The sequence below is a fragment of the Phyllobates terribilis genome, unplaced genomic scaffold, assembly GCF_046119375.1.
Source record: "Phyllobates terribilis strain yellow unplaced genomic scaffold, ASM4611937v1 Scaffold_13__5_contigs__length_258822181, whole genome shotgun sequence".
NCBI lineage: Eukaryota > Metazoa > Chordata > Amphibia > Anura > Dendrobatidae > Phyllobates > Phyllobates terribilis.
In genome coordinates, this window is record NW_027362773.1 from 3,542,707 (window position 1) to 3,556,526 (window position 13,820).

At 42.1% G+C, this 13,820-nt stretch overlaps 1 protein-coding gene across 3 annotated transcripts in view; it reads left to right on the forward strand.

Moving 5' to 3' along the window:
- LOC141173657 (dipeptidase 2-like) overlaps window positions 1-13,820 on the forward strand; it is a 621,939-nt gene that overhangs the window by 296,526 nt on the left and 311,593 nt on the right. For all 3 annotated transcript variants that reach the window (XM_073657957.1, XM_073657958.1, XM_073657956.1), the window contains exon 4: window positions 9,194-9,323. In XM_073657957.1, the coding sequence (XP_073514058.1) occupies window positions 9,194-9,323 (130 nt within the window). The remainder of the gene's footprint in view (window positions 1-9,193; window positions 9,324-13,820) is intronic.

The window sequence follows — 13,820 nt, forward strand, 5'->3', positions numbered from 1 at the left end:
CGACCTTGCAACACTTTTTTTGCTTTTGTGCAAATACTGAGATTCTGACAGAAAGTGAACGGCCTATGGCATAGAACAATGTTGTGCACCGGTTGTACTGTCTGTGCTCCATGCAGGGGTATACCTTCAATCTATTTTTGCACTTGCTAATGTGATAAAGCAAGCAAGAAAGCCCTTGTAGGCCACTTTTTGATTTTGTGGGGTTGAAATTCAGTTATCTGCAGAGCTTGTCAGTGCAGAGCTTCTGAGTGCAGAGCACAAAAAAACTTTTTTTTTTCATTTGCTAATGTGATAGTGCAAGCTGTATTAGCCCAGTATGTCATTTTTTTTGGTGGGTGAACTTCAGCTGTATGCACAGTAAAACAAATATATTTTTTCTGTTGGCAGGCAGAGCCCACCAAAGATTTTTTTGTGTGGCAAACGTGATACACTCTGCTCTATGTCAGCTACTACTTCAGCTGTTTGAGAGTAAAAAAAGATTTTTTCTTTTGCTAGACAGAGTCCAAAAAATTTTTTTTTGTGTCGCAGACTTGTTACACTCTACTATAAGCCACCTAGTCCTTTTAGTGGCGATGAAATTCAGCTGTTTTCAAAGTAAAGAATATATTTTTTCTGTTGCTAGCCACAGTCCACCAAAGACTTTTTTTTGTGTGGCAAACCTAATACACTCTGCGATACATCAGCTACTACGTTAGTGGTGGTGAACTTCAGCTGTTTTCAGAGTAGAAAAATATTTTTTTTTTCTGTTGCTAGCCACAGTCCACCAAATATTTTTTTGTGTGGCAAACATGATGCAGTCTGTTAAAAGCCACCTACTATCTTAGTGGTGGTGAATCTTAGCTGTTTACAAAGTAAAAAATTGTTTTTTTTGTCTTGCTAGGCAGAGTCCACCAAAGATTTTTTTGTGTGGCAAATGTCATACACTCTGCACATCTCAATTTGAAATAGTTTGGAGAATATCTGGTATGTTATACAGGCCTCATCCACAGTAAAAAAAATACTTTGGTTCCTAACGTTATACAGCAGGGACATCTCAGTTTGAAATAGTTTGGAGAATATCTCCTTTGTTATACAGGCGCCATCCACAGTAAAAAAAAATTGTTTGGTTAGTAACGTTATACAACAAGCCATATCTTACCTTGTCACTCTGTGTCGCTGAAATTCAGGTGGGTGCAGGGCTGTTGCAGAGGAAAAAATCAAATTTTGTTTTGCTAATAGTATGCTCCTACTACAGTATCTGAGCAACATGAGTGAGAAAAAGAGAGGTCGTGGTGGAAGGGGGAATAGGCTTGGCAAGGTATACATGGGGTAGGTGGTAATGTTAGTGAAAGCACTAGTGAACCAACAGCGTCATGTCCTATCCAAAGACAACTGACAACTTCTGTTACTGGACGGGCTACTCCACTCCCTTTGTTTGGCAGCCGCACAGCGATACACCTTGTTAAGGGCCAGAAAAAGCAGGTGCTCCAGTGGATGGCTAGTGCTGCTTCAAGTGGCCTCTTCTCTTCTTCCTCCACCTCAACATTATACACAGTACAATCCACAGAGGTGGCACCCCAATTACCCTTGTTCCCCCCCCCCCCATGTCACAACTGTCCAAGTGCCCAACTGACTGTAGCGAACCACAGATGTGCGAGTCCGTAGAACTGTTCACCCATTCTATACCATGGGCATCAGAAGTGTACTCCAAACATTCACAGTCAAGAAGAAGAGGAAAGCATCTACACCAATGCCCAAAATTTTTTCGGTTGGATTTGGGGCAGAACGGAGTAGGATCCGAGCAGGTTCCTGACCCTCGTCACCAGACATTAACCACCGGGGAGGGAGGTGATCCTGATGAGACTCAGATACCTGAGGCTCATGCGGACTGTACTGTGCTGTCAGGGCAACAAGAGGGGAAGGGTCACTCTGAGGGTCAGGAATGGGATAACATATTGGATGATGATGAGGTTGAAGATCCTACTTGGTGTAAACCCAGAGTCACGCAGCCGAGTAGGTCGTCTGAGGAGGTGGAGGGGGAAGACGAGGAGGTTACCATTCACCCAATGGCGCAGACACGGAGTGATGCAAGCACAAGCAGCACTGCATCCTTAGCCACAACTATGGCTGTGGTCAGCAGTGGTTTCGGGTCTGTAGCTCGCAGGGGTGGCAAGGGTTGCCTAGCCTGGGCCTTTTTTGAGACCGCAAAGGATGAGCAAACTCACATTATCTGCACACATTGCAAGAAAAAACTCAGTAGAGGGAAAAAGTGCAATAATAGGATAACACATGCATGAACCTTCACATGCGCAATCAACATGCGTTACTCTGCAATCTCTGGCTGACCAGCGGACCTCAACAACCATGGAACCTGGAGCTAGGGAAGGCCGTGTTTATAACGGTGCGAACCTATTGGTGGCCCTATGCTGAGGCGAACTCACACATGTGCCTTGCATGGCTCACGTCCTCAACCTGGTGGTACAGCGATTTTTCCACCACTATCCCGGCCTGGATGAGCTGCTTCAGAAAGTATGGAAGCTGTGTGCTCACTTCCACCGTTCGCATCCCTCATGTCATTGACTTGCATTGATACAGAGGTCTTTGTCCATGCCAGTTAACAGGTTGATATGCGATGTGCCGACGTGGTGGAATTCCACTCTGCACATGTTGCAGCAACTGTGGCAGCAGCAACAAGCCCTGGCGCAGCATGTCATGTCGTATAGCCTGGGCCAATGCAGTATGGACGTGGAGCATATCACGTTTACGAAGTGGGAACAGATTAAGGACCTCTGCACCCTGCTGCACCATTTTGAAATGGCTACTAAACTAATTAGCGCTGACAATGCCATTATTAGCATCACTATTCTGGTTATCTACATGCTGGAGCAGACTTTGAATAGCGTACGGCAGGAGGTGGTTGTCCCAGAAGAAGAGGAGGATGCGGAAGGGATAAGAATGTCTCAAAGTTCCAGACTATCATCGCACAGGTGGATGCCAAGTGAAGGTGGCTTCCTGCGATCATAAGAGTTTGGTGATACCAGACGTACTGTTAATGAAGGTGCAAGAGTCGAGGAACAAATGGAGGAGGAAGAGGTGATGGGTGAGTAATAGTCAGAAGATGAAGAGGATAATCATCCCCTCTCTGTTGAACGTGGTTGGCAAGAGGGGACGGATGAAACATGCATCAGTGTTACGCAGCCAACAATAGAGTCTGGCTTTGGACCACCTGGAAGAGCCCAACACATGAGTACCTTCTTGCTGCATTATCTGCAACATGATCCCCGTATAGTTAGGATTCAAAATAATGTTGACTACTGGGTTGCCACTCTGTTAGATCCACGTTATAAGAGTAAATTTTGCCAGATGCTTCCCACTCTCAAAAGGAACCCGCTAATGTTGGAGTATCGAAACAAACTTTTAAGCAACCTTAATAGATCTTTTTCCCAATATAGGAGTGAGGCACACAGTGTGCAACGCCGCTGTAGTCTTTCAACCTCCGGCACGTCAGTTCGTCAATGCCAAAACATTAGCAGCAGCAGCACAGTAAGTGTCAGAAGCAATTTCTGTGAGTCCTTTTACACATTTTTCAGACCAGCTCATGCACAAGCACAACAGAGTACAAGTCTGACACGTGGAGAACTACTGGAGAGGATGGTGGAGGACTATTTAGAGCTCAATATGAATACTTTCAGTGAGGATTTTGACCCTTTTACATTTTGGTCTTCAAAAATGGATGAATGGCCTGAGCTCACCTCTCACGCCTTGGAGGTTTTATCATGCCCGGCAGTCAGCATTCTTTCAGAATGTGTGTTCAGCGCTGCTGGTCATGTCCTGAATAAGCACACCCGGCTGTCCCATGAAATTGTTGAACCCCTAACTTTCAACAAGATTAACAAGTCATGGACCTCAAAGGACTTTTGCACCTCAATTGAAGACCGTACAGAGTAGGCGATGTTATAGTTTTTAGTGTGCTGCATTGATCTTGCAGAATTGCAGTCTGTGATATGGCTGGTATGCCTGCTCTTGCTGCGGCTGCAGGTTTTAGGCCCTAATTTTTGAAAATGTGGAGAATACAGATTTGGTCTCTCAATCCATTGGGTTGGCTGTAGAGGAAGAGATGTCGGTTCCCATTATAGTACTTATATTCTAGTGAAATTGATGCCATTTTGGTGGTTTTAGGCCCAAATGTTTTCAAATATGAACACTCCTGATTGGGTCTCCATCTACTGGGTTGGCTGTAGGGGACGAAGTGTCGGTCCTAAATATACTATTTCTACTGCACTGAAATTGATGCCACTTCAGTGGTATTAGACCCTAATTTAGGGAAATGTGAACATTCCTGATTGGGTCTCCATGTGCTGGGTTGGCTGCAGTTGAAGAGGTTTTGGTCTCCTTTACAATAGTTATACTCTAGTAAAAATAATTTTTTGATGCAGATATTGTTCTCCACAAAGGGTACACAGACCTGATAAACTCAACATGGGTATACAAAGCAGACTGCATCTGAGCTTTAAATTGTTTTGGTCAGATATTCATCTCCACATAGGGGGAAAAAAAAGTTTGGGTCCAAGCAGCTTTGTGACCCTCAACTGTACTGTGCTGTAAGGGCAAGAAGAAGAGGAGGGTGACTCTGAGGGCGAGGAATGGGATAACACATTGGATGATGATGTTGCACATCCAACTTGGTGTGAACCCAGAGGCATGCAGCTGAGTAGCTCATCTGAGGAGGTGGAGGAGGAGGAATACGAGGAGGTTACGTTGCGTCCAATGGCGCAGACATGGAGTGATGCAAGCACAAGGAGCACTGCATCCTTAGCTTTGGCAGTGACCAGCAGAGGTCACGGGTCTGCAGCTCGCAGGGGTGAGAAGGGTTGCCTAGCCTGAACCTTTTTTGAGACCGCAAAGGATGCGGGCTCAGTAGAGGGAAAAACTGCAATAATTTGACTAATATATGCATGAACCTTCACATGCGCACACAGCATGCGTTACGGTGGGAATCTCACTGCACTAAAATGCAGACCAGCGGACCTCAACAGCCATCAGCTGCCCCATCAACTGCATCCGCTGCTTCTTCCTCCTCCTCTGTTACCGTGCCAAGTATTGGCACGCAGGTCTCCCACCGCAAAACTAATGGTTCTCCAGTCAGGCTGAGTGAGAGCTCGTCAGCTATAACAGAAGCGGACATGCCTGCTGTTTCCTTCCACACATGACAAAGCTCAGAGGTGGAAATCCACAATCTCCAATTTGTCGGCCATGGAAATGGTGGTGTCAGGACATCATTTTTTGAACTGTGAACACTCCTGTATGGCTGCTTTTTTACTGAGGAGGTAACCGGAGAACCTGGAGGAAACCCCAGCGCAAACACAGGGAGAACATACAAACTACTTGGAGATGTTATCCTATATCATCACAAAGGAGTTAGCTCGTTGTCTAGAAGACCGACCACCGCTGCTGTCTACCTTGTGAACATTGTGTTGAAGCTTGCAAGGTGTCACGGGTTTACCGTGACAGAGAGGAGCCAGAAGACCGCAGCGTCTGATACCTCCCACTCCTGCAGTCATTTGAAAGAAGCCTTTTGCCTTCATATTAATTGGTGCAGGGGTTAATCTGCTCAGTTGTGAGCTCCTGGAAGCTTGTTCCGTGCATCTCCCTTACTATGATAACGCTGTACCCCAACACATCAGACTGTCGCCTACCGTGGAAACCTTGAAAAGGAAGCTGAAGACCCACTTCTTGTGACAAGCGTACAATCTGCGGTAAGCCTTGCTCCAGCATACCACTGCACGACTAGCTGTACCCTGCCCTACTGTATCCTTACCCATCCCTTGTACATTGTTTGTGTGCCCTCGCAGGCAGGGTCCTCTCTCCTCTTGTACCAGTCGGTGAATCCCCGATGGTGACTCCTTTTCATATGTAAAGCGCCACGGAATAAATGTCGCTGTAATATTAATAATAATTATAGTATTTGTACTCTGGGTCAATTGATGGCACTTTCCAAGTGTCTACCCTTAATTTGATGTGTTTTGGCAGCTTTTGGGCCAGTTTGAAAGTGCTGTGTAAGCGTTTTTTTTTGTCCCCCCCCCCATTGAATCCTATGGAGTTCGGTAACGTTCGTCGAAATAAATTTGGCGATCGTAATCCGAATTGAATATTGAAACATTCGCTCATCTCTAGTGGTAAGGTGGCCACTCCCCCTGCCCCACTGGACTGTGTGCTCCTACATGGCCAGTGGCCACACTAGTTCTGACGTCGCAGCTATACACCTCCTTTTTGAATCTGGCACAGATGCACTTAGCGCATGCGCTGCCTTGCACTGGTGCATTGTGGGTGGCGGCGTGTTGCTGCAGCAATGGTGGGGATGATGAGCATCCTGCCTTCTCATGCAGTGCACCCCAGTCCACCCCCACGCCAGGGCAGAGTATCATTATGAGCAGTGCGCCGATTTGCTTGCTCATTAATTTATATCACTATATATACATCCATTATTTATCCTCAAGCCACGCCTCCTGATGAAGCCACGTGCGTTGAGGTGCTCTCACTTGCCCTCCGGTGTCTCCCACGCTGTGTCCAGGTTGTCTCAAGGCTTTGCTATTTGAGCTTCACACCCTCATACATCTATTGTTGTACTCTTGTTGAGACTAATGGACCCCTGGACAGACCTATGATTTCACCCTTATAGTCAATGACTAGCATACCAGCTGACTATGCCAGAATATAGGTGTTGATGCCTTGGTTATTTCCCTCTGTATTCTAATATTGACCTGGTAACACACCTATGCAGATGGCGGTATCATTCTGCTCTCATGGGATACTATTGGTATATTATATACATATAGCCCTTTTATAAGTGCACTGGTATATATGGTTGTATAGTACATATATGGTCGTACATTATGCATATCTGACATACATGCACTTATATACTTACCGCCATGATCTAATGTATTGTTTGTCATAAACTTGTGTGGGGGACAATTTAGAGGGAGATATTGTATTTTGAGCAGGACTTTATTCCATCTATTGTCCTGTGGATTTTTTTAGCTGTCTTTTCACCACTGTCCATGTTGTGATCTATTGTATGCCCTATAAATGATATAATAAATATAGATTTAGTTTTCCTATCCCTTTTGGTTTCCATGGGTCTTATTAGATTGTATTAGTCATAGACTATCATCTACAGTGAGTACGGAAAGTATTCAGATCCCTTTAAAATTTTCACTCTTTGTTTCATTGCAGCCATTTCGTAAATTCTAAAAAGTTCATTTTTTTCGAATTAATGTACACTCTGCACTACATCTTGACTGAAAATAAACAGAAATGTAGAAATTTTTGCAAATTTATTAAAGAAAAACTGAAATATCACATGGTCATATGTACGGTACGCCACTGATTGTAGGTGTATTGCGTAGGGTTCCTGTTCATGGTAGCAACATAGAAGATGATGCTTTTCAGTTGTGTTAGTTTCTTTACTTGCTTTTCAAGATCTATAGCATGATGAACAAAGAAAAAAGAATTGGGCATGTTAGTATTCTACTTAATATTCTATATGAAGACACGGGGTCTTCCATGGGCTTAATACTACTCAGACCACACAGTATGAGGGTAAAACAGTGTGGCAATACTTTATTGAACCACCAAACAGACAATAAACATATAGAACAGTCGCAGCAAATACCCAAGATGGAGCAAAATTACAGAGTCTCACCCTTCTGCTTGCTTGCCGAGATTTGAGCAACTGCGATTTCGAGGCTTCCAGGGCCAACTACCACAACCAGTGGCTCCACGCAAGCAGCAAGCTTAGAAAGCTGACAGCCCATTGAGGCACATGGTCAGGAGACCCGAAGATCCCAACTTGGCTTCTCCGACCATATCCATGGAATGCTTTCTCGGAGCGGATCCATGGGTTCCAGGTGACCGGTGGGTCCCAACCTGCCTACCCCAAACATCTCCATGGGATTAGGTCACATAAATTCAAAAGTCAACATAAAGGTAATAGTGTATTTCTCCTGGCCTACTGAATTTAGACATCTGGATAATTAAGATTAAAAGCTGTGTCGTAACATTCTACATGCCTTATCTTTCTACTGCTATGGAAAATAAGCCACTGGCTTACAAGCCACATGCCTGCCTGTCTGAATTGAGCATGCATGTGTTTGGGGGGCACAGATGTCAGTTGAATAAGCATTAAAGAAGACCAGTTTTTACATGTTACACTGGGCACATCATGGAATAGTTGTTGCAGAGCTGAATAAAACATATTTTTAATTTTTTTTTTTTTTTCTTTTATTCATTGTGGAGTTATTAGCTAATAAAGTGTATATGCTAATTTTCACTATAACCAAGAGGGCATTAGCAGAGATTCATCTCTGTGAACATTTACATTTTCCCCTGCATACATGTAGCAAATTGACAGGCACAACCCAAATAGCAAAGCACATGTAACATTGCAAAAAAGACCAAGATCCCAATTCATCAAAGTGTTTTCAACAGAAATGTTGCGTAAAACACTTTGAGTTCCAAAATGTTAGTGTTTTCACTCCACTTTCTCCCACCTGCTCCAAAATATGCACAGCTGGGGTATGACAGGGGCTATGACATCACAGCTTGTCTAATTAATGATGAGCTGCGGCATGTCCTACACCAGAAATCTCATCCCAACCCCACTTTTCAGATGAACCTGATTAATTAGGAGTTGTGCGTCTCATAATGAATCAGGAGTGTCTGTCTAAACATGCTTCCTCATCAAAGCCGGTGTTGTTCACACCGATCTTGATGAATGAGTGCACACTAGTGAGTATCATAAAAAAAAGTACAATATAATTAAGGCTTCAATGCAAAAGACTAGGAACAACACAACATTTAAAGAAGCATCATGGTGCTATACACATAAATCAAACTAGCTCACCAACATAAGAGGTCTGAATTACACCCAATCTATGCACAAATGTCTCTGGCCAACACAAAAAAATATATATGGGTGCCACATGGCATAAAGTGCAGTTATGTAGTGTAACACAAGTAAAATATACATTCTGGAAAAGAGCACATGCACTGTTTCCTGAGCCACCTAAAATCAATTATTTATTTGTCATTTTCCCTCTTGAAGGGATCTCTGCACTCTAAGAGCATTTCTCGTTTGCCATTAGAGACTTCAAAGCATGTATTAAATTAATTATTTAAAAAATATATTCTAAAATATTTTTTTTTTTTCTAGTTCTGGTCAGCATATGTGTTGTGTAGTGCCCAAGACAAAGATGCAGTAAGGCTAGCCTTGGAACAAATCGATGTTATCAAGAGAATGTGTAAAGAATATGAAGAATTGGAATTTGTTACTTCATCCCAAGGTTACTTCTTACTATATAACTTTAAAAATTATAAACAAAAATTCTAATATGTTACATCTGTTACAAACTGATTAGTTCATTTTTGTATGTGCATTAAATTTGGCCTATCAAACTTGCAAAACAATTGTGTTTCAAATCTGTATTAGTAGAACACATTCTTAACATTTTGTGATGCATTTCAGTAGGCCCATTTGTCTAAAACTATACCTATTTGTACAGCATTTCAAAGGTCTAGTTTAGAAATCACTTTTTTATATAAAGTTTGATCACAGCATCGTGGACATGAAATTGCTGATATTAAAAGGTAACTTCAAATTTCAAGGGGACAGAAAAGTGAGGGAATACAAACTTATGACAACCTTTGACACAGAGCAGGAATGCATGTGTCACATGGATTTATGCTTTTTACATTAATTAAGGAATGTGCTCCTCAGACCCCGTGGTGACATTCCAACCATGGAACAGACCTCAATGAGAGGATAATAAAACTTTCACACTCCATATCTATGAACTCCTCCAATATTTACTGCCACAACTGTTTCTCTGCTTCATGTCACTTGTCTTATTACTGCACTATTCTGTCCTGTTGTTTATAAATATATAACTCTTCAGATTTTGTGTTATTCTGAGCCTGATGAAGAGACCCGAGTAGTCTCGAAAGCTGCTACTTGTTACCATCTTTTCAGTCAGTCATTAAACTGTATCAACTACTGAAGAGTACTACTCAAAGTGTAATATCTTTTTAGCGTATTCAAATCATCTATCGTTTAGTCAAGAATAGAGAAGCCAAAAAGTATGTATCTCTGTCTTTTGAAGATCTGGCATTATGTGTGTAAAGCCTCATTCAGACATCCATGCTTTTCACGGATAGAACATGTACCTATTATAATCTATGCTGCTATTCATTTGTGCGTTTTTTCATGGACCATGTGTCTGTGTAAATATGTTATTTTTTTCTAGCAGAACAGATGAAAAGTGTCAATACAAGTCTACAGTGGCATGTAAAAGTTTGGGCACCCCTCGTCAAAATTACTGTTATTGTGAACAGTTAAGTTGAAGGTGAAATTATCTATAAAAGATCTAAAGTTAAAGATGACACACTTCCTCTGTATTTTAGGCAAAATTATTTATATATATATACATACATACAGTGGGTACAGAAAGTATTCAGACCCCTTTAAATTTTTCACTCTTTGTTTCATTGCAGCCATTTGGTAAATTCTAAAAAGTTCATTTTTTTTCTCATTAAAGTACACTCTACACCCCATCTTGACTGAAAAAAACAGAAATGTAGAAATTTTTGCAAATTAATTAAAAAAGAAAATCTGAAATATCACATGGTCATAAGTATTCAGACCCTTTGCTCAGTACTAAGTAGAAGCACCTTTTTGAGCTAGTACAGCCATGAGTCTTCTTGGGAATGGTGCAACAAGTTTTTCACACCTGGATTTGGGGATCCTCTGCCATTCTTCCTTGGAGATCCTCTCACATTCCGTCAGGTTGGATGGTGAACGTTGGTGGACAGCGATTTTCAGTTCTCTCCAGAGATGCTCAAGTGGGTTTAGGTCAAGGCTCTGGCTGGACCAGTCAAGAATGGTCACAGAGTTGTAATGAAGCCACTCCTTTGTTATTTTAGCTGTGTGCTTAGGGTCATTGTCTTGTTGGAAGGTGAACCTTTTGCCAAGTCTGAGTTCCAGAGCACTGTGGAAGAGGTTTTCATCCAGGTTATCTCTGTACTTGGCCGCATTCATGTTTCCTGCAATTGCAACCAGTCGTCCTGTCCCTGCAGCTGAAAAACACCCCCATAGCATGATGCTGCCATCACCATGTTTCACTGTTGGGATTGTTTTGGGCAGGTGATGAGCAGTGCCTGGTTTTCTCCACACATACCGCTTAGAATTATCACCAAAAAGTTCTATCTTCATCTCATCAGACCAGAGAATCCTATTTCTCATAGTCTGGGAGTCCTTCATGTGTTTTTGAGCAAACTCTATGAATGGTTTCATATATCTTGCACTGAGGAGAGGCTTCCATTGGGCCACTCTGCCATAAAGGTCTAACTGGTGGCGGGCTGCAGTGATAGTTGACTTTGTGGAACTTTCTCCCATCTCCCTACTGCATCTCTGGAGCTTAGCCACAGTGATTTATGGGTTCTTATTTATCTTTCTCACAAAGGCTCTTCTCCCACGATTGCTCAGTTTGGCTGGATGGACAGGTCTAGGAAGACTTCTGTTGGTCCCAAACTTCTTCCATTTAAGGATTATGGAGGCCACTGTGCTCTTAGGAACCTTGAGTAATGCAGAAATTCTTTTATAGCCTTGGCCAGATCTATGCCTTGCCACAATTCTGTCTCTGTGCTCTTTGGGCAGTTCCTGTGAGCTCATGATTCTCATTTGGTCTGACATGCACTGTGAGCTGTGAGGTCTTATATAGACAGGTGTGTGCCTTTCCAAATCAAGTCCTATCAGTTTAATTAAACACCGCTGGACTCCAATGAAGGAGTAGAACCATCTCAAGGAGGATCACAAGGAAATGGACAGCATATGACTTAAATATGAGTGTCTGAGCAAAGGGTCTGAATACTTATGACCATGTGATATTTCAGTTTTTATTTTTTAATAAATTTGCAAAAATGTCTACATTTCTGTTTTTTTTTTCAGCCAAGATTGGGTGAAGAGTGTACTTTAATGAGAAAAAAAATGAACTTTTTAGAATTTACCAAATGGCGGCAATGAAACAAAGAGTGAAAAATTTAAAGGGCTCTGAATACTTTCTGTACCCACTGTGTGTATGTTATATATATATATATATATATATATATATATATATATATATATATATATATATAATATATATATAATTATTATTTTATTTTTTTTCTTCATTTTTTTACATTTTAAAAATTTCAAAAATCAAAATGGGCCATACAAAAGTTTGGGCACCCTTAGAGATTTGTGTGCTCAGATAATTTTGACCAAGCTTTCAGGCCTTAATTAACCTGTTAGGGTTATGGAATGTTCACTATCATCGTTAGAAATGGCCAGATGATGCAAATTTTCAAGCTTTATAAAAACCCAGCCTCCTCTAGCCTTGTGCCAAGAAACAGCAGCCATTGGTTCTTCTAAGCTGCTGCCTAGCACTCTGAAAATGAAAATGATGGAGGCCCACAAAGCAGGAGAAGGCTATAAGATAGAAAAGCATTTTCAAGTTGCCCTTTCCTCGGTTCTAAATGTAATTAAGAAATGGCAGTTAACAGAAACAGGAAGATAAGGTCTGGAAGACCAAGCTAAGTTTCAGTGAGAAATGATCCTAGGATTGCTAGAGAGGCATATCAGAACCCCTGCTTGACTGCTGAAGACCTTCCGAAAGATTTAGCATACTCTGGAGTTGTGGTACATTGTTCTACTGTTCAGAGAAACCTACACAAATAAGGCCTTCATGGAAAAGACATCAGAAGAAAACCTCTCCTGTGTCCTCACCATAAAATTTAGCGTCAGAAGTATGCAAAAGAACATCTAAACAAGCCTGATGCATTTTGGAAACAAGTCTTGTGGACCGATGAGGTTAAACTCAAATTCCTTGTCCACGTCCACAATGATCAAAGGTATGTGCGGAGAAAAAAGGGAACAGAATTTCAGGAAAAGAACATTTTGCCAACCAGTAAGCATGGGGGTGGAACAATCATGCTTTGGGGTTGTGTTGTAGCCCATGGCACAGGGAACATTTCACTGGTAGAGGTAAGAAAGGATTCAATGAAATTTCAACAAATTATTGATGCAAACATCACACCATGTGTAAAAAATCTGAAATGGAAAGAGGATGGCTTCCACAAGCTTCTCACAATAGTTGGTAGGAATTTGGGCCCATTCCCCCTGACAAAACTGGTGTAATTGATCCAGGTTTGTAGGTCGCCTTGCTTGTACCTGCCTTTTCAGCTTTGCCCATAAGTTTTCAATAAGATTCAGATCAGGGCATTGTGATGGCCACTCCAAAACATTGACTTTGTTATCCTTAAGCCACTTTGTTACCATTTTGGCAGTATGCTTTGGGTCATTGTCCATTTGGAAGACCCATTTCCGCCCAAGCTTTAACTTCCTGGCTGATGTTTTGAGATATTGCTTCAGTATTGCCACATAATCTTCTTTTCTCATGATGTCATCTATTTTGTGAAGTGCACCAGTCCCTCCTGCAGAAAAACAACTGCACAACATGATGCTGCCACCCCCGTATTTCACAGTTGGGATGGTGTTCTTAGGCTTCCAAGCTTGTCCAAGGGTCCTACAAACTTAGGCTCCAGTTTTTTAGAAGGGATCCTCAAACACAGGTTCTTAGAGGACAACCAGACCATGTCTCCAACTGCAAACAATGTCTCCCTTTTCTTGTCAAAATATTTTTTTGGACCTCCTATTCGCCTCTTTAAGATTATGGCGTACCGTTTCCAAATTTTCCGAGAAACTCTCCTCCTCTGGCACCGATGCCCTAATTTTAGAAAATGGG